Source organism: Perca flavescens, chromosome 18 (assembly GCF_004354835.1).
Source record: "Perca flavescens isolate YP-PL-M2 chromosome 18, PFLA_1.0, whole genome shotgun sequence".
Lineage (NCBI taxonomy): Eukaryota > Metazoa > Chordata > Actinopteri > Perciformes > Percidae > Perca > Perca flavescens.
The window spans coordinates 13,330,345-13,354,067 of NC_041348.1; the positions used below are offsets into that span (position 1 = coordinate 13,330,345).

Genomic DNA, 23,723 nt, shown 5'->3' on the forward strand with positions numbered 1-23,723 from the left:
AAGCCAAAACATCAACGAGGTCCTGTAGTGTTATTAATGGAGACTAGCTCATCAGTCCTTAAATCATTAAAACGTTTGACTTCCATGAATGTTTGCTGGAGTCTTTTATTTGTTCTGTGGTCAATATTCTGTAGCAGAATTGACTCTGCTTGTGCCACATGGCAGTGTCTCGCAGTGCTTTCTACTCTGAATACTGGAGGCAGGATATGAGCATGCAGAAGTCCCAATTGGATAATTTGAAGTTTAGTTAAAAATTGCATGAACAACCTGTGATCTCGGTTGTTTTCCCAGTTTGATGTTGAAAGATCAACGCTGAGTTAGGGGTTATTTTCCACATCAACTATCAACCAAACTGTCTCCTGCCTTTTTCGATCACAGCACTAACTCGAATCCTGGATAGCTTTAAGAAAAGTGTGTGATTTGTTCCTTCTTGTTGTCCGCATAAAGGCTAGAACAAAACACAGCACCTCAAAGGCTAGGATTTTCCTGTGCGGGTGCCTCTAAATAGAGAAATAGAAGTCTAACAGATCCACACCATTGTCAAAATAACAGGACACACACGGGCACATTCATACGTAAACACACACAGCAGCAATTTCCAAAGAAGTGCATCTGACCTTTGTTCATGTTACTTTGAAAAAGGAAAGAAAAAAAAACGGTTGAAGCAAACATTCTTTGCCATAATAAGTGTGGACTGGAACATGTTGGAGATCTTAAAATGTTAGCGAGGTTGGTTGTGCATCGAGTTAGGGCACCTGGGAAGTGCATTGTGGACTCAGCCGGCTTATGAGCAGCGTGAGGTTATACAGGTGTATATTAGAAGATCTTAAAGAACTGAAAGCAAACAAAAGAATAAAATATAATATGCTAAGAATACTTGTCTATTTGCCTTTTTGTTTTACACACACACACACACACACACACACACACACACACACACACTCTTGTGGCTGAGAGCGCTGATGGTTTGAGTGGCACAAGGAGAAACAGACGAATAATCTAAAAAAAAAAAAAAAAAAAAAAAAAAAGGAGTAAACTGAGACGGCTAGGACACATCTGACCACACCATCATTGGCAAGGAGTCTCTTTAAAAGAGTCAATGTCCTCCTTTTTGGGGGAATTTTGCAGTGGCTGGCAGTGCACTCAGGGGGGAAAACCAAGTTCTGATCTGCAATAATAGGAAGAAAAGAAATTCAAGTCCTCACCCATACTGTCAGGGTTTGATGGTGAGAGATTTAGTGAAGGACACTGAAGCAAAAAAGGGTGGCAGATCCACCAGTGGGGCATGGTTCAGGTGCTAATGGAGTGATGCGTTTTCGATCACCTGCTCTGCACCAACATGCTTCCACCGAACACAGGAAGGGGGTTTCGGAGGGGGTTTGCCCCTCAGACTGGGTTAATCAACACACACGCTTCACTCTTTCCCCCGCACTCACATTAAAATAAAAAGCATGCATATCTTTACAGGCTTCAGTCCAGGAGGATGAGGCAGGTGATGGAAACAGCAGCAGGGGAGCTGCGGCGCCACTCGACAGGATTGGAAACACAAACATACAAACAGTACGCACAATTCCAACCAAGCATGACCTCGCACAGTCACTTGCTCACAGTGAAACCACCCACGCCACGTACACATGCACACAAAAACAAGCCAAAAACAAAAGATAAGAACATGAGGCGTTACAAACACACAGTCATACTATAGCTTTTTCCATCCCCACATCCAACTCACAAGGTTAAAAAAGAAACACAAAAATAAACAAATATTGTCTTCCCAGTCTGTGTTTTTTTTTTTTTTTTCTTCACTGCCCCGCTTCCTTGTTTCACGCGTTGTTGGTTTTCATCAAGTCGGTTTTTTTTCCCCCCGTGTTCTGCAGGAGGATTTGGTGTGGCGCCGTGTCCTCTGGGGTTTCGGACGCACGTTCTCACTTAAGCTGCCTCACACCTAACGTCCCGGTTCAATGTGGGTGCACCCTCACTCGCCCGCCCCCCCACTTCCCCCACACACACACTCCTCGTCGCAGACAGTATCAGGGGCGCCTTCATGAGAACATCAGGTGGGATGTCAGTTTGTTTCTGCCTAAACAACAGTTGTTTAGAGGTCAGGGACAAAAAGAGGGTGTGTTTGCGTGTCTATGCATCCCTATATGCATACTCCTTATGTTTGTACACGTGTGTGTGTGTGTGTGTGTATATGTGTGTGTGAGTGTGTATATATATAAAAGTGAAATGACCAGGGCAGAGCTGAGGCTGTCAAGCCGATAGCGTACAAAGTGAACAGCACCTGCTGTCCGTCTTCCCCGTCCCCTCTTCTTTCCTCTAGCGGAGCCACAGTTTGAGCCGCAGCGCATCCACTCCGTTTAGGTAGTATCTGAACAGCCGCTTGTCTCTGACAAAACCCAAGTTCTCGTACAGCTTCAGGGCTGATTTGTTGGTGATTTCAGTCTCCAGTACAACCTGGGGACACACAGATGGCCATGTCAGTGCATTGTTTCATACATGAGTGGTCTGACTGATGCAGCGTGGTAGAAAAGATATAGTTGCAATTAGGACTGTCAAAATTAACGCGTTCATTTTTTAATATTTAACTCGTTAAAAAAAATTTACGAAATTAACGCAGCTGTGTTTGTTTACTTCATGTGGCGGCTGAGAAACGTAATACGTCTCCATAACAACAGGCGGCGCTACTCTGTATTGTTGCCCAAGTAATGAAAACCGGCAGCTGATTGGACGAACGCGTCACATGGGTTTGTTTTCTCCGGAAATCCAAAGCCAGACTGTCATGGCGGCCGTTCAGAATACGATCTCATATTGTACTAAGATAGTTCACTGAAACATGTTCCTGAAAACATTTTAAGCGAGAAATAGGCCGTGCAGTTGCTGAATCTGTCTTCATTTCAGCTCAACAAAGGTCAGTTTAGAAGATTTTCGTCAGATTTTGAGAGACTCTAGTCACCTCATCCTGCTCGCCATTTCCGGGTGAGTCCCGACTGCCCTGCCGCCGACTGAACTCTCGGCTCGTTGGAGATGAACTGCGACTCGCCTGTAAAGTAGACGAGAGCAGGCGACAGCAGCCGGGGACGGTGACAAAAATCTGCTCTCAAGTCAGACAGTTTCTAGCCGTTTCCAGCAGCCTTCAGCCGGACTAAATAAGCCAAATTGTTGCTGCTGTTGTTCTGAAAGATATTAAACATTCTGAACTTAGCAGAACCTTTTTTTGTTTGTTTTTTTCTTCATATTTGCAAAGTTAAGTGATTTAGCATTTAAATATCCATTATTATAAGCTTCAGTCTTAATCGCGATTAATTACAGCAAATTGTGCAATTAATTAGTTAATTTTTTTTAATCGATTGACAGCCCTATTTGCAATATATTTGGTTGCTGTGGACCCGAACAGCAGTTTTGCATGTTTAGCCTATTAAGAGAAAAATGTAAACATCACTGGAAATTAACCGGTTTGCAAATTAGTTGTTAGTTTTGCAAATTGTTAGCTAGCAAGCTAGTCTCCAATACTCGGCTGTGTTTAGTACATGGTTACAAAAAGTACGCAAAGCCAGTAAATTACATGGCTCCAGATTGCGACCAGTAAATTTGCCCCCTTTTTTTACACGTTACACGTTGAAATTTCGGTACCTGACAGCACGTAAGCGCAAGCTTATCTGTCCTCTCTGAAAATTGACAGAGAGCAGAGCTCTGACACAAATGCACACACTCGCAGAGCTGCAGACGATGCAAACTATGTCGAAGTCACAGTGAGTCATGGAAATGCCGATAAAGTGGTTTCAAGTGTGGTTACAGTTTTTCATAACTTCACGCAGACAGCGTTTGCTGTGATATGATATTAATGGCGAGCCAAAAGCGGTTGCGGTGCTGTTGACGTTACTCTTCCTCAGAGACGAGCAGGCACAACAGTGGTTTCTGTGCCCTGGTGACTGACTGACAGGCTGAGGTTCTAAGGCAACTTTATTTCTACAGCATCTTTCAGCAACAAGGCAATTAAAAGTGCTTTACAAGAAACATTAAAGAGCAATTAAAAACTGTCATGATGAAAATAAAACAGGCTAAAAAAAATTATATACAAATACAATAATAAAAAAAAATATATATATATTTTTTACTATCATGACAGCGATGGGGCTGTCAGTTTACCTTCTATGTTGCATCTTCAAAAGTGGCACTGAATTTGAAACAGCACATTGTAATTTCTGCATCTATTATCAAAGTATTTATTAGTAATACAGTGGAAATTAGTATAAATGTGAATATTTGGTTTGCATGTTGATTTACGGGGTGTGCCCCTAAATTTTCTGGTTGTGCCCCTAAAATTTTCAGTTGGGGGCCACTGTGCTCCTAGTGAAAAAAAGTTAGTCTGGAGCCCTGAAATAAGCTTTAAGGCATGAGACGTCTTAGATGTTGTTGATGGTGGTCAAGAATTGCTTCAATGAGTAAGCTAGCGGCTGATTAAACTGTAATGTATCATGTTGTTGTTCTGTGTGTTGAATACAGACATACAAAGTGCAAACAAGACAGCTTTGAAGTTGCTGAAATGCATCTTGGTCTGAGCTAAGCTAGCTATTTCCCACTGCTTCCAGGAGCAAAAACATGTCACGGAGAAGACATTTAGACTGAAAAGCACAGTACACAGCACAATAACATTAACGGTGGCTCCGTCCCAGTAAGTCATGACAGTGTGACAGTGAGCCAGGGTGCACAATTACAAGTATTCAATACAATACAACTAGTATAGCATATACTAGTCAATATCTAGTGGAACAAATAGCAGTATAAAAAAAAAGAATCTAATGCCATTTACTGTGATTCAATACTATGCTGTGGAAAAACATGATATCATCAAGAGGGGTTGAGTATTTTTCATAAATATATAGTATACGTCATAAGTGTACACAAGTTGCTCCCTTACCTTAGCTATTAGTTTCCATTCATTGTACTAATACAGTGACCTTCAGTTTCATATATTGTCAAAGAACTGTTATTACATATTGCAGTTGAAAGAAGGAAGGATCATTAAAGCTATAGTGAGTAGTTTCTGTCGCCTCCATGAGGCCTAGTGATCGCGCACTAGGCCTGTGCTTGGCGATCAGATTGTATATCAACGATTGATCGGCGATTGGGTTTTCCTACGCATATATTAAAGCGATTTTAACTAACTTACTATCAGAACTATAACATCTAGAATCTGGGCCCTATTGTTTCTGGTGGAGCGGTAAGTCTGCCCACTGAGCCACGCTAATCAGCACGAGTGCATTTTAAATCCTTAACGTTAATTACAAAAGGAGTTTGCTGTCCCTTTTCCACGCATCTGACGGGCTGTGCTTCTTTCGGACAGTCAGCCAGCCTCCCTGGCTTCCTGGCAGCTGCGAAGGGACGGGAGCTAAAATTACATTAGGTCAGCCCGCAACCACTAAATAGCTAATTTCCCTGGTGCGGAGCTGCGCCTCCAACACGACAAATAAACTACAGTTATTACATAATTATCACATTAGGGGGCAGAAGAAGCATAGAGTGATAGAAGCCACAGCTAACTGCTAATCTAAAGTTTAGGTGTGTAAATCTTAACTGGGTCTCTCTCTCTCTCTCTCTCTCTCTCTCTCTCTCTCTCTCTCTCTCTCTCTCTCTCTCTCTCTCTCTCTCTCTCTCTCTCTCTCTCTCTCTCTAAGACACTTCTGGAATGTAGCAGAGTCTGAACACAGCAGACAAAAACACAACTACCGAAAAAAAAAAAAAAAAGATCAACAAGCAACACCATAATAATCGATTAAGTTCTGTCACTGCATCGACGCAGAATCATCCAGGTCTGCATCGCGATGCAATGATTAATTTCAACAGCCCTACTCTCAGCGATCTCTAGTAACCATGATTGGATGATTTGAAAGTACAGTATTAGAGATCGCCCAAGCCTATCACGCACCAACCCCACCCCTCCTCCATGGAGTTGCTAGTAGCGTTTAAGCCGTCAAATCAAGGAGGACACGGAGGTTAAAAAAAACCAACATGGACTCTTCAGAAGAGCTAATTATCTTGCATTCGATTTGTCCTCTTTGTCCCCAAAGCTGAATGTTGCGGTTGTCTGCGGCAACATAAAACGCATCACTTGAGCTTCTGCGCGCCAAAGTCACTGGACTACCCCATTTTGTAAACATAGCCATACTGAGAAATACAGAGAGTTTTGTGGAGCTGGTAGTCTTAATTAGCTTTGCATCAACTCATCTGGCAATGGCTTGAATGTAACTGACGTTATAAAATAGACGTATAAAATAGATTGACGTACAAACTTGTTGCGCACCACAGCTTTAATAGCTTTGTTTGTGCTGAGGTGTATCTGGTATTCAAGTTGTAAAGGTTTGCTGTCGACAGGCATTGCATTCACAAGACGGTAGTCCGGGGATAATTGCCTATGAGCGTTTGAGGGTACCAACAAAGCCGCAAACTAATGGGGCCTTGGAAGATGATAACATCAGTCTTTAACAATGTATGGCGTGCTGGCAGGAGTGTGAAGTAATGCATTTTTATCAGGGCTAAGGAAACCTGTAAAACCATCAGTACTTGTATGTCAAGTATGTTAACGTTGTGTTGGGATCCATAAAAAACTATGCAAAGTGCCTGATACACAGGCAGCGCAGCTGAAAAAAAATGCTGCTCGCAACACAGTTACAGTGTTAAAAGTTGAATACAGAATCTCATTTCCACCTCAAACATCTGCCAAGTAGTCTGTAGTAGGAGGGAAGATACTAAAAGGCTCAGAGCAGCTGAAATTCAAACCAAGGTTACCAGCTAACTTAGATAAGTGAAGGCTGGAAAAGAAAACTGGTCCTTGAGATAATACTAGCAATTCATTTGATTTTGGTTCATGCTCACACAAAAGCTTCAGTGTTGGGCCAACACCAGACTAAAACCAAGAACCAAATGTACACAAATGTTTTATTTCAATAAACACACAATTTTTCCCATGTGTTGTAACATATTAACCGTATTTTCCAGGGATTTTTGGTTTATTCCTCTTTTTCTGTACAATTTGGTTTGGTAAATGCAAGACTGTCCTCAAGTCTACTGCATACTTTAGCATTGTGAGTGAATACACTGGAACACAGCTTATGAATAAGTGCCAATGCCCAGTGTTGGGAAAGTTCACTTTCTACATGAACTAGTTCAAAGTTCAGTTCACAAATTTTAAAATGAACTAGTTCAGTTCATACTTCAACATTTTGAACTAAGTTCACAGTTCCAAAAATGAACTAGTTCATAGATCTTTTTTTCCATGTTGCCGCAAGCTATTATTTTTCAAAAGTATTGCCACAGCCCATATAGAACCACAGACAGCAATTATTTTATCAGTTTTAACACTGAAACTATGCGTCAGATTTCATCTTCATATCCAATCAGTTCAATGTGTCGTTTCAGGTTTGCTGTGGATGTGACTGAAGTGCGGATTTTCTTTTTGAAAGCCGGCAGGCAAAGTTTGCACAGAACTGTAAACATTTTCCCATCCTCACCGACCTTGTCATAAAACTTGTTTAAATGATCATACGAAGCCCCCATGCTGCTTTTTGTTTTGATGATGCATGCGGCGGTGCGACACTGGTGGCTGGTGTTGCTAGATTGGGTGTTTTTTCCGCTACATATTAAGGCCTGTTTTAGCCGGGTTTTCGCCTGGAAGGCTCTATAGAAATCTGGCACCCTTTTGAACGACGTTAAACTGAGAGAGCGTGCCGTTCACAGACACCAGAATGAACGGGTTCACAGTAACGTTCATCAGGCAGTAATACAGTACGTTCAGTTTACGTTTGCCCAAAATATGAACGATTTCATTAACTATCGTTCAATGAACGCGTTCAGGCACAACACTGCCAATGCCATGCAGGCTCAAAGCCTGTGCATGTTTGCACCATCCCATACATGTGTTTAACCCTTTTCTCAGAAACTTCAATATTCTCTGAATGTACTAAAGCCTGGTTGGAAAAATGATGTATGTATCTTACCTCATCACAGTCACCCTCCACCATGGCATAGATGGCCTTCTTCACCAGATTAGTACCTATGACAAAAGAGTATCAGTCAGTGATGACACGCAAACATTTTGTTTTTTTATAAAATTCCGATTGACTTTCTATTTGTCTGACTTGATGGCTGGTAGTATAAGAAAGGCAAAAGGTAAACAATGCCACTACAAGGTTAAAGTATAGTGTTACAAATCCACTCCGAGTGAATAACTTATCTAAATACTGCATTTGCATTAAGAGATTTGGTTGCCAAAGTATGCATTAAAAAAAAAAACCTGCTGTTGCACAACTCTGTCTCGGCTCCACATTGTGAAAGGACAGACTTTCATGTTTATTCTGTTTGTGACACCCAGAGTCCAGATCTCACCGATGCTTTTCCTTCTGTGTTTTGAGTCCACGGCCAGCATGGCGATGTAGCCACGACGGAACATCTTCTTGTGCATGTCAAGCTTACATACAATGGCTCCGACACACTCCTGCTCCACCATGGCCTGTGACAGACACACAACAGTTAGGTCCTCTGTGTGTCTACTGGGGTGGTTGCTGAAAGCCTAGCAACAGTTCCTGTCATCTCTGAGCTGACTTCTGACCTTTATTTGATGGCACTTCCTCTTATGTTATATGCGTCGTTCCAGACAAACAGGAACTGGGGAGTTTACAACCTTGAGGCTCAAAGGATATTCAAAGAAAGGAGCGTGTTTGTCAAAGTAGAAATCACTGACCGGACACTGTAGGTGCAAGAGGAAACACCTACTAACAGCACATTACTCCCTACTTAAAACTGGAAAGTAAGGGTTTTAAACCTTTGCTTGCTGCTACATTCCTGTACATATGACTGGACAAAAAGACCCTTGCATTAGTGATGAACTATAAGGGATAGTGCCATGTCAGTTCAACTTTTCTTGATTTGACAGCTATTAATTCCGACTGAAATTAAAACTAACATGGATCAAGGCTTTGTGATAGAAAAGTGGGTATTAAAGCTACCAACAGATACAATACAATTTCCAAACCAATGTGCTGTCAGTGACAAATTCACATGTAATTAAGATGTGTGTGTGTGTGTGTGTGCGCGCGCATCAGCACGACGTTTGGCTGCCTTTCGGACACAAAGCCACAAGCTGCAGTCACACCTTGTCCCAATAATGATAATCATCTGTAACCAAAGTCCATGGGCCAGGAGAGTACCTCACACTTTATTTTGACTTGAGAAACAAAGTTAAAGAGTGAATACAAGCATGTTCTTTACATTGTGATGGTTTCAGTGTCACACTCACCAGAAAGCAGAGCTGCGGCCAGTTGTGGATGAAGTACCTGTAGGTGTAAATTGAATAAGGCTCAGACAAGTCCTTGGTGATCAGTCTCATGATCCACGGCATTTGGAGCTCGGACTCATAGCGGACATAGCGAATGCCGTGGCTGTCCTCTTCCGCTCGGCCGGGAGAGCTGCTCAAGTCGAGCCGGGCCAGCTCCGCGGCGGGCGGCTGCTGCTGCAAGTCAGCGAGGCTCTCCTCTCCGCCGGGCCCGGCATCCGGCGGCTCGATGCTGGGCGGTCTCGGTGGCTCCGTGAGGTCAAACCCCTCTTTCCCTCCGTCCCGGGGGTGGCTGTAGGCCGCCTCAGTTCTCGTAAAACCCGGCATCCCGTTCATGCTATTGTTAACTAGGGGAGAGTGACTGCCGTTTTTGGAGAAGGGGCTGTGGCCTTCATGTTGGCAATGCTCACTATTGTGTCTAGCGGCTGGAGCCTCCTCATTGCTGCCGCTGCTGCTGCTGTCACAGTTGTCCACGGACGGTCTCGGATTGTCAGGCCGGTTTCCTGTGTGTTGGCGGCTGTCAGCGTCTTCTAAGGGGCAGGCCAAGCCGTTTAGCTGCTGCTCTCGGGCTTGCATTTTGAGGTGCAGCGCCGCCGGGCTAGCTCGCGCTAGCATGTTTTTTTGCTTCTTATTAACCGACCTATTGACTTCGCTTACCGGCTCCGACGTCTTCCCTGTACCGGCGGTTACACAGTCCTCCCTGTGACAAGCCGGCTCTCCGTCTTCCACCGCCGGCTCCGCGCTCCCAGCCCCGGGGAAAGGAGGAATTTCAGCCGGGGATGAAGGCAGTGCGCTACTAGGCCCAGGCGGCACTGTGGCCATCCCACCGCATTAAGGTGGAGATTCACGCTTGGAAAACGTTAAACAGAAGCTCATCCACAAGGCGAAGGGATATACAATCAATATACAAGCTAGTTCACCGAATATCGCATAAATCCAAGGATTCTGAGGCGATAACGTATCCGCTGGCGACGTTTGTCGCTGCTTTCTCCTCAATTTCCCTGCTGCCGGAAAGTGCTGTCGCAGCAAACGCCATTGCAACAGCAGACAGAGACGTTTTACGACAGTGGTGTAACGCATGACAGATGATTTTTTTTTTTTTAGACACCAGGGCAAATTAGCTAATGTAATGTGCTTACCACCAAGTAATTTCCTCTCTTTAGGTGTTTTATTGACTTTTATTTATTATTTGCATTTTCACTCTATTGTATTAACAGGACATACGAAGCAAGGATGTGAACACAATCTCTAACACAATCTAAACTTTATTTGAAACCCTGAAAAAAGTGGCAAGTGTTCTTTTCTTCTTTACAGGATTTCACTCAGCTAAATTAAATTATTGACAAAAGGAGATACATCATGAATTTCAATTCTGTTAAAGATATTTTGCTTTTCATTGTAGCCTACCTATTAGAACTTTATGTAATTGGACCGTAGGCTACCTATTTGAATGTGTAGCCTAGCCTGGTAGGCTATATGTTGGAACACTATAGATTGTGAAATTGTCTCAACAATGAAAGTATGAACGCGATTTAGTAAATTGTACTGAAAGGTTCACAACCCTGTAAATCCAAGAGCTGTTGACTTGTTGAGTCTTACCAGCAGAGGACGCCAAGTTGAGGATTTATCTTATATATATATGTCAATGGGATTTATTTGGATAGGCCTATATTAATTGTCCACCTTTTTCTAGTTTCTCCAGTAGATGTCGCCAGTAGATACATTTCGTTGGCTTTTTCTAAGTTGAGTTGAGCTATAGTACGTACAAGTTTGTTTTGAGGTAGCCTATATGCGTTTATCTCGAGTAATATTCAAGTTGTCAGACTTAATATTTTCACTCCACTACTTTATGGAGGGAAATATAAAATTGTACTTTTCACTTCACCCCTTTCTGTATCTCACTGTCTGACAAAATTATGTAGGCTATATAACACAAACCACAATAGTTATGCCATTTTAAACCATGCTTTGCATTTTCCTGTTAATTTCAGCACAACCATGACAGTGAGTGAACAGAGACTGAAATAATTGCACCCAACTGTTAACAAGGTTTCTGACTAAATCACTGCAGCAGCCCAAGTTTCCTTTTCCACATTATGGGCACAGCATGTATTTTATTTTGAATTAAGTTAAAACAACAAATACAAATTTACATGCTTAGTGTTTTAAAATCTTACATTCTGACACACACACACACACACACACACACACACACACACACACACACACACACACACACCTAGACCTACTTGCTTAGTACATGTCGTGTGATTCTGACCTTGGATGACGGACTCAGTCAACAACAGAGAGCAGTGATGGATTCTGGGAAGGAGGAATCTTCGCTTAGGCTCCAGCTGCAAGTCCTCAAGTCAGCTGCCCTAAAAATGTTTATAATCTCTGAAGCATGAATGGATTTTCTACTGAAAGATCATATTTTAGAATGCTATAATCACCATAACCTATCTGTTCTTCAAAAGATCCATTTTAGGAATGAGTTATCAATTAAACTGTCCATTACAATCTGAATGTACTGTATTTATTTCAGACTAAAAATGTTTGTAGGATGGTAGCCAAAGACGATACGCTAGTTTTCAGTTTTTTTTATAAAACTCCATTTAATATGAGAAGTCTCTTAATACTTAATGCTGGTTTTCACCTGAACAGAAGAGGAAAGAAGAAGTACTTTTCTGTTGATGTTATTCAACAATGTATGAGGTTTAAGAACCCCCCATGCCCTCTCAGCGCTGACCTTAAAAAAAAACGAAATATGAAAAAAACATAAAGAAACTAAAAAAGTAGGCTAATAATTTATCAGGGATATGTCTTTCTGTGCAATTAATCACACACTGTGCCTTCTTTTCCCCACAATATTGGGAGCTTTACTGTAAATGGAAAAAAGGAGGGAATGTATGGTGAATATTTGGGATTTTTAGTATTAGTCTGTAGATGTTTAATACATAGGGACATACAATAAACAAAAAGAAAAGTAAACTTTCATCAAATACATTTTTCAAAGTATGCAACTAAAGTCAGACTTGACCAATCACCTCAAAGACTGAGACAGCACGCTAATCCAAGTTTATCTGCAGGGTGGTGTAGCCTCTGGTTAAGGATGCAGAGAGTCACTGGTTCAAGTCCCAGCATGGATCAGGTACGGAGTGTGGACTGGTAGCTTGAGAGGTGCCCATTTGACTCCTGGACACTGCCAGGAGGCAAATGGGGAGCCATCCTGTGAGGCAGTCCCCTCTCTCTGACATCTCTGTCTGCCTGTTTGTGCATGTCTGTATTTGGGCTTGTGTAAATATATATATTTCCCCTTGAAGGATTAACAAAGTATACCTTCCTCTGTCTTCTAGGTGGCAGTGTTGCTCTATTGTGTCCTAGTGGAGGTGGATTCGGAAAATACATTGTGGAAAATAACATTCTGTGAACTTCAAAAGTCCAATAGTACTGCAGTATTTCCTATACAAAGTAAGAGAATAATATGCTTCTATTGAGCCATAGATAGGTAGATAGATAGATAGATAGATAGATAGATAGATAGACAGATAGACAGATAGATAGATAGATCGATAGATTGATAGATCTATGTCCTACATTCAGCTATTATGAACACGTGTGCTTGATGTGTGGAAAGAGAGAGTCATATTTTGTTTGTATGTTACAGGGAAAGAGACGGAGAGACAGACAGGGAGAGAGACGGCCCTTTGAAAGCTAAGCCTTGGGGCTGAGAACTCTCTGAAGAGCTGGAATCAGACATGCACAATCAGTTCCCCTTTTCAAATCTCCTTTACAGGCCTATCTACTTGAACAGGCTTCTCTTAATTACTTTCTCTATCACTTAGCGAGCTGTGCCTGGGACTAGGAGCAGCAGTGTCTTGCCAAAGACACTTGGCTGGTTTGAACCCATATTTATATATCTTCTTTCTTACAATCCTGTCCCGTACCTTCCTTTTCTCCTCCTCCTCCTCCTCCTCCTCCTCCTCCTCCTTCTCCTCCTCCTCCTGCTTTCATTCTACACTGCTCTTGTCTCTCTGTGGCTCTCCCTATCCTGTCTGTACCCTTTTCCAAATATCTCCAGGGCATCAGTTGCGTCATGTGACTGGTGTGCTTGTGATTACAGCAGTTGGCAACCATACTCATCTATGAGGAAGAATCCAAAATACCTCATAAAACAACAGCATGTAAAGTAGTATACGGTCAGTATGCAGCTCAGGACAACCCAGGCTGACAATGACACCCAAACACCCTTCTCCTACAACACTCTCTCCATCTTTCTGTACGTCTGAACCGGTCTCAGGGGCTGGAGGCCAAGCTTTTTCTCCCCTCTCTCCTACTCCTGCCTGTCACGTTGGCTCGCTCCCCTTACTCCGCTCAATTCCCTGTGTCCTCCTCCTCCTTCTGGTTTTTCTGTCTGGCGTCTGGTCCACTAGAGCTGTATTTAATTAGTTTCTGTTGGGTTAATTAGGGGCTAAAGTTAGGGGGTCGAACCAGAACAAAAGCGGGTCAGGCTGGACGGATGCAGGTGCTCCGGTGTGGTTGCCAGATTCCACCGTTCAGATTAAGATGGCTGTACATTGTCTGGAGTATTGGGGAGAGAGAGAGAGAGAGAGAGACCGGTGAATCGCAGGGGAGGAGGTTTTTTCACCACATATGGGGTGGCAGCTCCTTATATGGCATCATGCTGGCATCATTGTGCAAATTATCTGATACATTTCAACATATTTTCTTTGGATTTTCTCGCAAGACAACGCTTTATATTCATATGATTTCAGCGTAGTTTCATGTCCTTTTCCCTCTCATATTACACTGGCACACATCGCACAGAGATGATCTAATGTATGGTGTGTGCAAGTGATGTCTTTGCCAGTCTGTTACAAAGTGCTGTGTTGTATGTTCGCTCTCATATCGCCCCTAGCACTCAGTGCCTTTTTTCATCTACGAGTGGCACTTTCCTTTTTGCATTGTTGGTTGGCTGTGTAGAATGAGAAACATGTGAGGAGGACATCAAATGACCAATCAAGGCAAGTGAAGTGTACATAAAATGGGCAATTCAAGTCTGTGAAGTGTACATCAGTTGTTCAAATGCAGTGATCATGTAAATGAAACGAATGAAAACAGTAGATATGAGTGTAGAAAAGCTTCAGGCTGCAGAACTTTGAAGGTTACCTGTTTACATGTTGTACTTTTGGCATGTAATTACAATTTTGAAACATATTAAAGTGGCCAACTGGAGCTTTTTATTAACAGATGTACATGACAGGCTTATGCATAACTTTGCTTGTAGAGAAGAGCGAGAAGAGCCGAAAGAGACACAATTTGACCTTTTCTTCTGTCCTGTGGAGATGAAGAGGGACCAGATGAACTGATATGAGAGGAGAGAGAGGAGGGAGGGGAGGAGAGAGGAGAGGAGAGGAGAGAGAGGGCATCTCTGGCATGGCTGGAGCCCCTCAGTGTGTGAGGGTCCTGGGGCCCTTTAGACAGGCGCCAGCCCAGCAGGGAGGAAGAGACAATCACGCAGCACCAGATTCAATGCACAGAGATGGAGGGATGGAGGGAGATGAGGAGACACGGAGGGGAGGATTGAGGGGGGTGGATGCTGAGACAAAGTGCACAGTTGACAAAGGTGGAGGACAAGACAAGGAGAAGAGCAGACGTGTCCAGGTGGAGATGGAAAGAGCTGGCCGAATAAAAGAGATGAGTTGAAAAGAGATTGGATGGAGAGAAAGAGAGAGAGGGAGAAAACGACAGCGTAGATCAAGAGGAGGTGAGAGGAGACGGAGTAAAAGGAAGAAAGAGAAAGCTAGAGAGAGATAGCATATATTCCCTCTGTAACAGTCTTTATCACCAGCCCAGATCGTGGCGTATGAACAGTGATCCAAGTCAACCATCTGCTGAGGCTAGATAAGCCTGGGAGAGCTGGGTATTGAGCTGTCACTCAGGGAGGAGCGCAGAAAAAGAAAGAGAGGAGGGGAGAGAGAAACAGAAGAGAAATAAAGACAGAACGGAAGAGAGATCGAGAGGCAGGGATGAAGGGAGGGGTCTGCGCAAGGTAGGAAAATTCAAAGGAGAAGATTTGTGCAGACTGGAGAGCATCCGTCTTGTTAAAGAAAGACTTAGCGTCAAATCAACGTCCAGCCCTGTCCTGCCTAATCTTAAAATGATCCTTCAGCTAATGAGAAGAACAATATAAATTAAATAAAAAAATAAAAATGAGGCTGTTTATTGGTTTTTATTTCTGTCCCCCCCCCACACACACACACACACGTATACACACACACACACACATCCACTCAGATCATCACTCCTAATCATGCTGCTGATGACATGAGGCTGTTTGTTGCTCATTTTCTGTCTCACACATATTCATACACTAGAACTATAATTCACAGGACACACAGACACACAGAGACACACACACACACACACACATACACATAATAATGGCAAAACCAGTTTGTGTGGGGGGTTGTCTCAGTTGATTAGATACCTGTACTGTTGGTGAGGATCCCCAGAATGGAAGACAGTTTCCTAGTTGATTAAGCCTATGTGCAGTTGATTAAGTTAAATCCCCCTCTTAACCACTTACTGCATAACTATGAATGACATTATTATCCTGTATGTGTGAGAGAAAGTTTAACATTTGATATTGGGTGATTTGTGTCATCCCAATTTAGTATTTTTAAGATTCAATACATTCAATCCAGTACATCCCAGCTCTACATTTTTTGGATCATGTGTGTTTGTGTTTATAGTGTGATACGGTGGTAGTACGGGGGCATGAATTAAGGCCGGGAGGGGGGTCAGGCCCGGGAGTGGGGGTTAGGAGGGGATTAGCTGAGGCCAGTTGGATCATTTTACAGCCGGAGGACCCCCCCCTCACCCTCTGCAGTCTCCTGGACAATGAGGATTAAACTCCTCTTGTTCCTCAACTCCAAAAAACGGCAGGACGACAAAGACACTATTCCTCCTGGGTCCCCTGGCTGGGGCTGGGAGCTGAGCTGAGCTGAGCCGAGGAGGGAAGGAAGGAGGGAAGGAGTAGAGAGGAGGAGGAGGGAGGCAGGAGGAGGCAGGGGGTCCATCATAAAATTAATCCTTTCACAGTTTCCTCTGGGTGCAAAGTGAGATATGAGGCAGACATGTCTAATGAAACGCTACAGTCATCTAAGGGCGCAGCGATAAAAGCATATATTAAACTAATGGAGCTCGTCATTAGTGCCTCTATTAAGCGGATCGAGAGGGTTGTGCTCTCTGGTGATCTGCACTGAAGATTAATCAATTCCAATGAAATGCCACCTTCCCACATTCTCCCATTTCAGTGCTTGTACAGTAGTTCATATATTTTAATATTTAAGTTCACTCACCCATGATCGTCAAGGTTGAAACTATGACTCAGTTTCTATTTGTAGTTTACATTAAATGAATAGTTTGACATTTGGGAAATATGTCTCTTTACTTTCTTGCCAAGACTTAGATAAGAAGATTGATACTTCGCTCATGTTTGTAGTAAATGTGAAGCTCCGGCCAGGAGTCATTAGCTTAGCTTAGCATAAAGACTGGAAACAAAACAGCTAGGCGGGTTCTGTCTAAAGGCGACTTGTACCTTGTTTGAGGTGTAAAAGTGAGACGTTTGGGTGTTACAGAAGAGTTTGAGCTGGACTACCACATTGCACCACTTCACTTTTGGTGAGCTTTGAGTTTGAGGTGCTGGTAGGCAGATGTTGGACATAGCCTGGCTAGCTGTTTCCCCTGTTTCCAGTATATATATGCTAAGTTAGCTAACTGGCTGCTGGCTGTAGCTTCAGAACTTCATATTTACCAATATGCAATCAATTATCTCATCTCCAAATGTTAAACTGTTCTTTTAATTAGTGAGCTTTAGGCTGACTTTGTTACCATCACACAGAGCCAGGTTAGCTGTTTGTCTTTAAGCTAAGCATTACCTAGGCTATTTTCCAAACTATTCCTTCAAAATTGCATTTTAGCAGCAACAATGTATCACTTGGGCACTTTGTGAACAAAAAGTGCCCCAAGCTTAGTGAATTGAAAGATAAATCCTGTGTAAAAGCTCAGTGTTGAGCAGTGTGAGATCATAGCCTGAGGCATGATGATTAAAGACCCCTATGTGGCAAAGTGTCCACCCTAACATGCTAGTGGGCTCAGAATTTGGCAGAGTTTCAGGCTTAGGGAAGGAGACGGATTTGGTTTCCCCTCAATGTTTGCAATTACAATTACTGTAACAAATACTGTTGCTTATAGGGAGAGAGGACAAAAAGTACATTTTTGATGTTGTGATGCTGGGGATCAAAATTACTGGTCAACATCCAAGTGAGAGGGACAATAAAAGAGGAAGACAAAAGAAACAGAAGTCCACTGGTTTTAATCTGAGAGAGAGAAGAAAACGAGGGAGTCAATATGAAAACGTAAAGAGAGGAGAGAAAGAGAGAACCGAGGAGGAGGGCGACGAGCACAACAGAACCAGGGGGAGTTAGAGGAGAGAGGAGAGCAGAGGAGGGGCCTTTCATACAAAAAAGCCTCTCTTTTACTTATAGAAGGGGAAAAAAAAGAGCAGAAGAAAAGCTTCTTCTCGCCTCCCGGACGCAGTGTCAAACCCAATCAGTGTCTGGTCTGGCAGCGCGGCTCGTCTCCCAGGCACCGGCTCACAATGGAGGCGAGCCTCGGCCGCCACACCTCTCACTTCCAATCTGCATCCTCCAGGGCAGGCCTGAGAGAAGGGGGCTGCGGCGAGGGGCAACAATGCACCTCAAATTTTCAAATTCTCACGACAAAATCCCTGTGTGCTGAGAATTGGATTAACAAGTAAAAGTAAAACACTTTTTTCTTAGTTCATGTTGATTTGGACAGTTAATATCAGTTTTTATTGTGAAGAAGTGTGGCTTAGGATCAACCAATGGGTGTAGGTATGGGTTATTGTTCTTAAAAGATTTCCAACGCAGGTGGAAAGAATGGGACTTAGTGTCAGGGTGCACGTATGTAAAGCCAAACACAAACATGGATAAACTGCTCGACGATTACAACGACCAACAATCCCTGAGCTGTGAAGTCCCGCGCTAATAAACGTGAGCAACAAGGCTTGATCCTTAAAAACCTCGCCACTCAAAAAAAATGAAAATGTCTATCTTGAATAGACACCCCCCTAAATCGCATTGTTGAGCAAATCCTGTATTAAAAGGAAAGAGTTACTCTGCATTTATACTCCTGAAGACTTTAGTTAAGCCAGTGCCTCTGCCACTCTGCAGCGCGGGCTTCATCCAGCCTGAGTAAATCCGTCTCTCAATGGCAATTGGCTGAAGGCGAAGGGGCCATCTTTTTCACACGCTTCCTCACTCGCCCCCCCACTCCCTCTCGGCTAGTGTTTACCCGTCACCAAACAATGGCTGGTTACTGGCAATTAAACAGCATTTTCCGAAGAATCCGTGGCACTGGTCTAATGGCATTACTGTTGGATGATTCAATCCTTGAATAGTCAACAGGATTTTGCCTCTCACCAGGAAAATACTGCTTCATCGAATTACCCGTATTACATAGATTTACCCGAAGCTTATGATTCAGGGTTCACAGATTACTGCTCTTCTAAAGATGGCGGGAGAAAGGAGTGATAGGCCACGAGAGTGATGACTCCAACGCTTCAAAGCCGGGCGCTGCTCTAACTGGCACACTCTTCCCCCAAAAGACTAATGCTGACCAAAGATTTACCCACAAACCTTTGCCGATTTAGAGAGATTATTAATTCCCCTGAATGCAAAGACTTCTGTTCTTTTATTGTCCATTGCTTTTCTGACTTTAACATTAGATGATGCTTGAAGGATGGTTTACACATTTACAGTCTCTCTCTCACACACACACAAACACACACGCACACACACACGCATATACACACACACACACACACACGCACACACATGCACACACAGACAAATATAGGAGCCAAACTGCACATTGTGCCCTTTGACCTTCCATGGGTCGAGTCGGCCTGGGCAGCATGGGGAACCAGGAAGACCGGCCAAGTCCATTATCTCACAATGAAGGGCTAATTACTGGGCCCGCAAGCCTCAAATCACACGGCAGCAGACTGCCTGTCTCTGTCCTCCGCTCACCCAACATCTTAATTGCTCTTTTATTCTCTCTCTGTTTTCGCCGTGCCTCACTCCCCGACTCGCTCCTTCTCTCGCCTTAGCCATTTCACACATAAAAGCAAGATGCTAATTGCCTGCTATGGAAATATTGGGCCTGTGATTAGCCAGGCAGAGGGTTTGGCTGGCCTGTGTTTTTCCCCGTCTGTATGAGGGAGTGTCGAGCCAGCAAGCCGGGCGTAAAAATAGGAAACTGCGGTTGTCGGCGGTGAAAGGCAATTCATTTTTCTGTCATTCACGTGCGGAGCAGGGTTGAAAGTGTCATTGTGCTCCAGTGGCAATTTGTCAGACTGCTATGTTGGCAAAATGTTGATAGAAAATCCGCTTGAACAAAATTACAGGAAAATTAGTTCAGTTTCTTTTAGGCAGAGTTGGTGTATTGTTATCATTAGCATTGACAGACTAATTATTTTACGCCCTTATAGTTTAAATATGTGGACCACCAGTCTGGACTACTAACTGTCAACCAAAGTTAACAAAGAAAAAACAAACAGTGTGATCAAATGCACAAAACAGGTTGGTGCACATGATTGCTTGATGAATTTATTATCCAGGTATTGTGTTTTTAACTGTGACGACTAATTTATCCAAAACCCTCATTATGTTCTCCTCCCTGACCCTGACTTATTATCTCAATCTGTCGGTAATTTACTAATAATGGCTGCACATAATCATCTAACAAGACAACAAGGGTTAGTCTTAATGGACTCTATCTTGAGATGCATATACATATGGAAATGAGACACAGTGGGGGAATGTGCTTTAGCTTATGCCCTCTAACCTGCTTGCTTTCTGAAGAATTACTACTCTTACAAAAGATATTTTTTCAGTTTTAATGGAGACGTGCCTAACTTAACCCATCTGTGACTTTATTCTCTTCTTTTATCAGGAGAAGTAAAATCAATCCTCTCAAAAAAGTGTGCATTTACTGTACTTTCAAATTGTTACCAATGAAACAAACCATAGCAAGCAACTTCATTTCTATAGAACATTTCTATATAGTTACAAAGTGTTTCACAGAAAGAAAAGATGGGAAAGAGGGCAATAGAAGAGACAGAAGACAACAATATAAAACAAGTCGAAATAAGTGTATAACGACAAAGTAAAAGTTATAAAGTCAAGAAAAAGGTGTGTTTAAAGGTGCTTTTTAAAGATGTGCTGATTTGGCATCTTATGACACTTAGCAGATGCAGTCTTTTCTCCTCTGCTGATTCTTCTCTATTATAATGCCTCCTTTGTAACCTTGAGCTCTTTTTCCTTACACTTCAGATGTTAGCAGGTTAGTTTAGTAACTTTTCTTCATTCAGAGTCACCTGCCATTTGACCCAGTACCAGACCAAAGCTTTTTGAAAACCTTTGGCGGATATTGAAATGCCCTTTTAAGAAACGTTCTCTTCCCCCTGAGTGCTTTGTCCAAGATGTTGGAAAAGATGGAGAAGGCAAAAAGCCCGGTTTTCCCAACGATGGGAGCTGTGGAGTGTTTGGGCAGCGCAGTGGTTGGTTGGTGGGGAGGTTTGGGGGCCAAGAGGGGTGCAGGTCGGCTGTTCAAAGGCTGGCTTTTTGCATTGTTGGTCAGTTGGGGATTAAGGTCCTCTGTGAAGTAGAATAGCCCCTCTAATTAAAAGGGATAAGAAGGCAGAAAAATAGCGAGAGGCACGGGATGAAGCAAAGAGAGAGGGAGAGGGGAGAGCAAATTTGCAGAAAAAGAAAGAAAAGAATAACTGTTTTCAGTGTCACTCCTGCAGCCGGGCCCATCGATTCAGACTGGATTAACTTAACACTCCTCCTCCCTATTTCTCTCTGTCACTCTCTCCCCCAATCTTTGTCTGTCATTATTTCTATCTGGCAATTTCCAAACTTTGTTCTCCACATGCTCGTTATTCTCTTGAAAGTACAGTTAAAAAATGCATTCAAAGCATTTAGATGGAGCTAAAAAAAAAAAAAGCTACATATATGTTTTGGGGGTAATCTCTTTACAAAACCTTGAACGGTCGCATCTACAGACATCCAAGTTCTTTCAAAAATACTTTTCAGCTCTTCTCAGCGAAAGACACAGACTAAAACCAGACAAGTTTTCATTCTGTTGCAGATTTGTGAAAAGTCAAATTGTATGTAGGGGACATTTTGCTGGATGAACTCAACTACTTGCTAGCACCAGTGTGTGTATGTCGTGTGTGTGTGTGTGTGTGTGTGTGTGTGTGTGTGCTCTTAAGTATTTGCCGTCATCAGAATGTGAATAGAGGGGCTGTGTGCTGTGCCCCAGATGCTGGCTGACAGTAGGTGGGCTGTTTGCCGTGGGGATGCCAGGTTGTGTTTTTGTTTGGCCCTCCTCTGTCCCGCCTGCCTCCCTCCCCTCGCCCGGTGGGGGGTCCAGGGCTCCCGAGGCCAGTCCCTGCTGACCAATACCCAGGTATGAGGCCTCTCAGTTTGGCTAACACTAGCCGCAGGCCGCGGGAGGTTAACGAGGTACCAGCAGGGACAAGACATTCAACCCTCCCACGGGCAAACCACAAGTGGTGGATGTATCTCAATGAAGGGCATGAATATGATATGATGTAGGCCATGTGGTTGAGGGTGCTAATGGGGTTAAATGGGAAAGATACTGCAGGTGCAATATTTTTAGCAAAGTGTCTCTCAGCTGACCAGATGAAATTTTTTTAGGCACAGTCACACCAGCATTTAAAATGAGAACATTTTGCAGCAAAAGTTTTATTTAATTCTCCTCTGCGGGACAATAAAAAACCATGGCTTTTAGACAGTTATGAAAGAAATACAGCTCTCAGTAAATAAAGAGTGTAACAGTAACTTCTTGTTTCATGAATGTCCTAGATGGCTCCAGGAGCTTTCTTTTGCCTGTTTATTGAATGAAATGATTTCTGAGAACAAAATGCCAGGAGGGAGTAAGAGGCACAGTACTGACAAATAAAGAAAAAAGGTTTGAGCATGTTAGCTAGCATTTCTGCTGTTGAAAAGATGGGGAGCGCGGGGCACAAAGTAACACTTTTTGGTTTTGGCTAAATATTTCTAAAACCATTCGAGTTTAACTGCTCATATTTTTATACAAGCAACGTACATATCTCTGCTACAAATGTGCACTGGAAGTTTGTTTGTAGGACCTGCTGTTCTTGAACAATTCCACCGAGAGTTGCGATAGGTGAAATGTTACAACCTGCCCCATATGCGGGGTTAGTTGTAACAGATAGAGGGTTAGTTGTAACACTCACAAATGATATAATAGCATTGTGCTATACACCTAATAAAACTCTATAAAACACTTCCTTACTAAACTCTGCATAATATAATAGTTTAATGTATGGATCTATTAAACAGTGATACAAATAAATAAATAAAAATTAAATATAAAAAAGAATTAAAAAAGAATTCTCATTCTGTGGACAAAAGAAATGCAACACATAGTTGTTCACGCTGTACTTCAATACTTTCAAAATATTGGTTTTGAAACATTAATTCAAATAAAAGACTTTTAACTCTCAATGAAGAGTGAAAAATGGCTCCTTTTGTAGAATAATTAGTTGTAACACGCGTTACAACTAGCCCCACTGTGACGCGTTTACCTCAGGACTGGCTAGAACTTGCTAAGCGATGGTCACATGTTTTAAAATGGTACGATGTTTTAGCCAAGAGGTGATCAAGGCAACATAAGATTAGATACACTGACTTTCACACACTCTTTAGAAATCGAAAAATACTTCTGACCAAAGAAAATACTTACATGATACCAAAACACAATTTCTTCTCTCTCTCGGAGACAGCGGAAGTAAACAGAATTCCAAGTTGGCGGGAACATGCCTAATGGCATGTGTCCTTACATGCCCTGAAGCACATCCGGATCTAACCTGTGCAATCATCTAAAAAACCTGTGTTACATTTAACCCTGTGTTACTTTGTGCCCTGCGCTCCCCTACAGCTCTGAGAACAAAATAGCTAGGGGAAGTAAACAGCCCAGTACAATGAAAATAGGCAAGAGCTTGGAGAGCTATTGTGGGTCGCACAGTTATGTAGCAAAGTTATATTCAGACACCCAAACTACTTAGTTAAGTTCAGAAAAACACTGTGGTTGAAATCAGTGTTACTTCATTTCTGGTTACTCATGTAACGCTAATACGTGACGAAGCTCCGTTTGTTTCAGAAATTTAAAACTCTTATACTTTGTCACATAGCTTTTTTGCTTTGCTCCCGTAACAATGAATACGGCTACTAGAGGGCGCTGCAACAAT

General features: G+C 42.8%; 1 protein-coding gene across 1 annotated transcript; it reads right to left on the reverse strand.

Annotated features, from left to right (window-relative positions):
• Positions 1-1,784: 1,784 nt before the first annotated feature.
• On the reverse strand, positions 1,785-10,394 carry naa30 (N-alpha-acetyltransferase 30, NatC catalytic subunit). Its single transcript, XM_028605507.1, has 4 exons — positions 9,296-10,394; positions 8,386-8,509; positions 7,998-8,053; positions 1,785-2,457 (listed from the first exon to the last, which is right to left on the reverse strand). Exons 1-4 carry the CDS (start codon positions 10,151-10,153, stop codon positions 2,320-2,322), a joined length of 1,176 nt encoding a protein of 391 aa, XP_028461308.1. The 5' UTR covers positions 10,154-10,394; the 3' UTR covers positions 1,785-2,319.
• Positions 10,395-23,723: the final 13,329 nt, after the last annotated feature.

Bases quoted from the DNA above. Each gene is read 5' to 3' on its own strand.
- naa30 (XM_028605507.1), bottom strand. From the start codon at position 10,153: ATGGCCACAGTGCCGCCTGGGCCTAGTAGCGCACTGCCTTCATCCCCG. The intron at 8,510-9,295 runs GTGAGTGTGACA...TGTCTGTCACAG, and splicing joins GGCCGCAGCTCTGCTTTCTG to GCCATGGTGGAGCAGGAGTG. The intron at 8,054-8,385 runs GTGAGATCTGGA...CTTTTGTCATAG, and splicing joins ACACAGAAGGAAAAGCATCG to GTACTAATCTGGTGAAGAAG.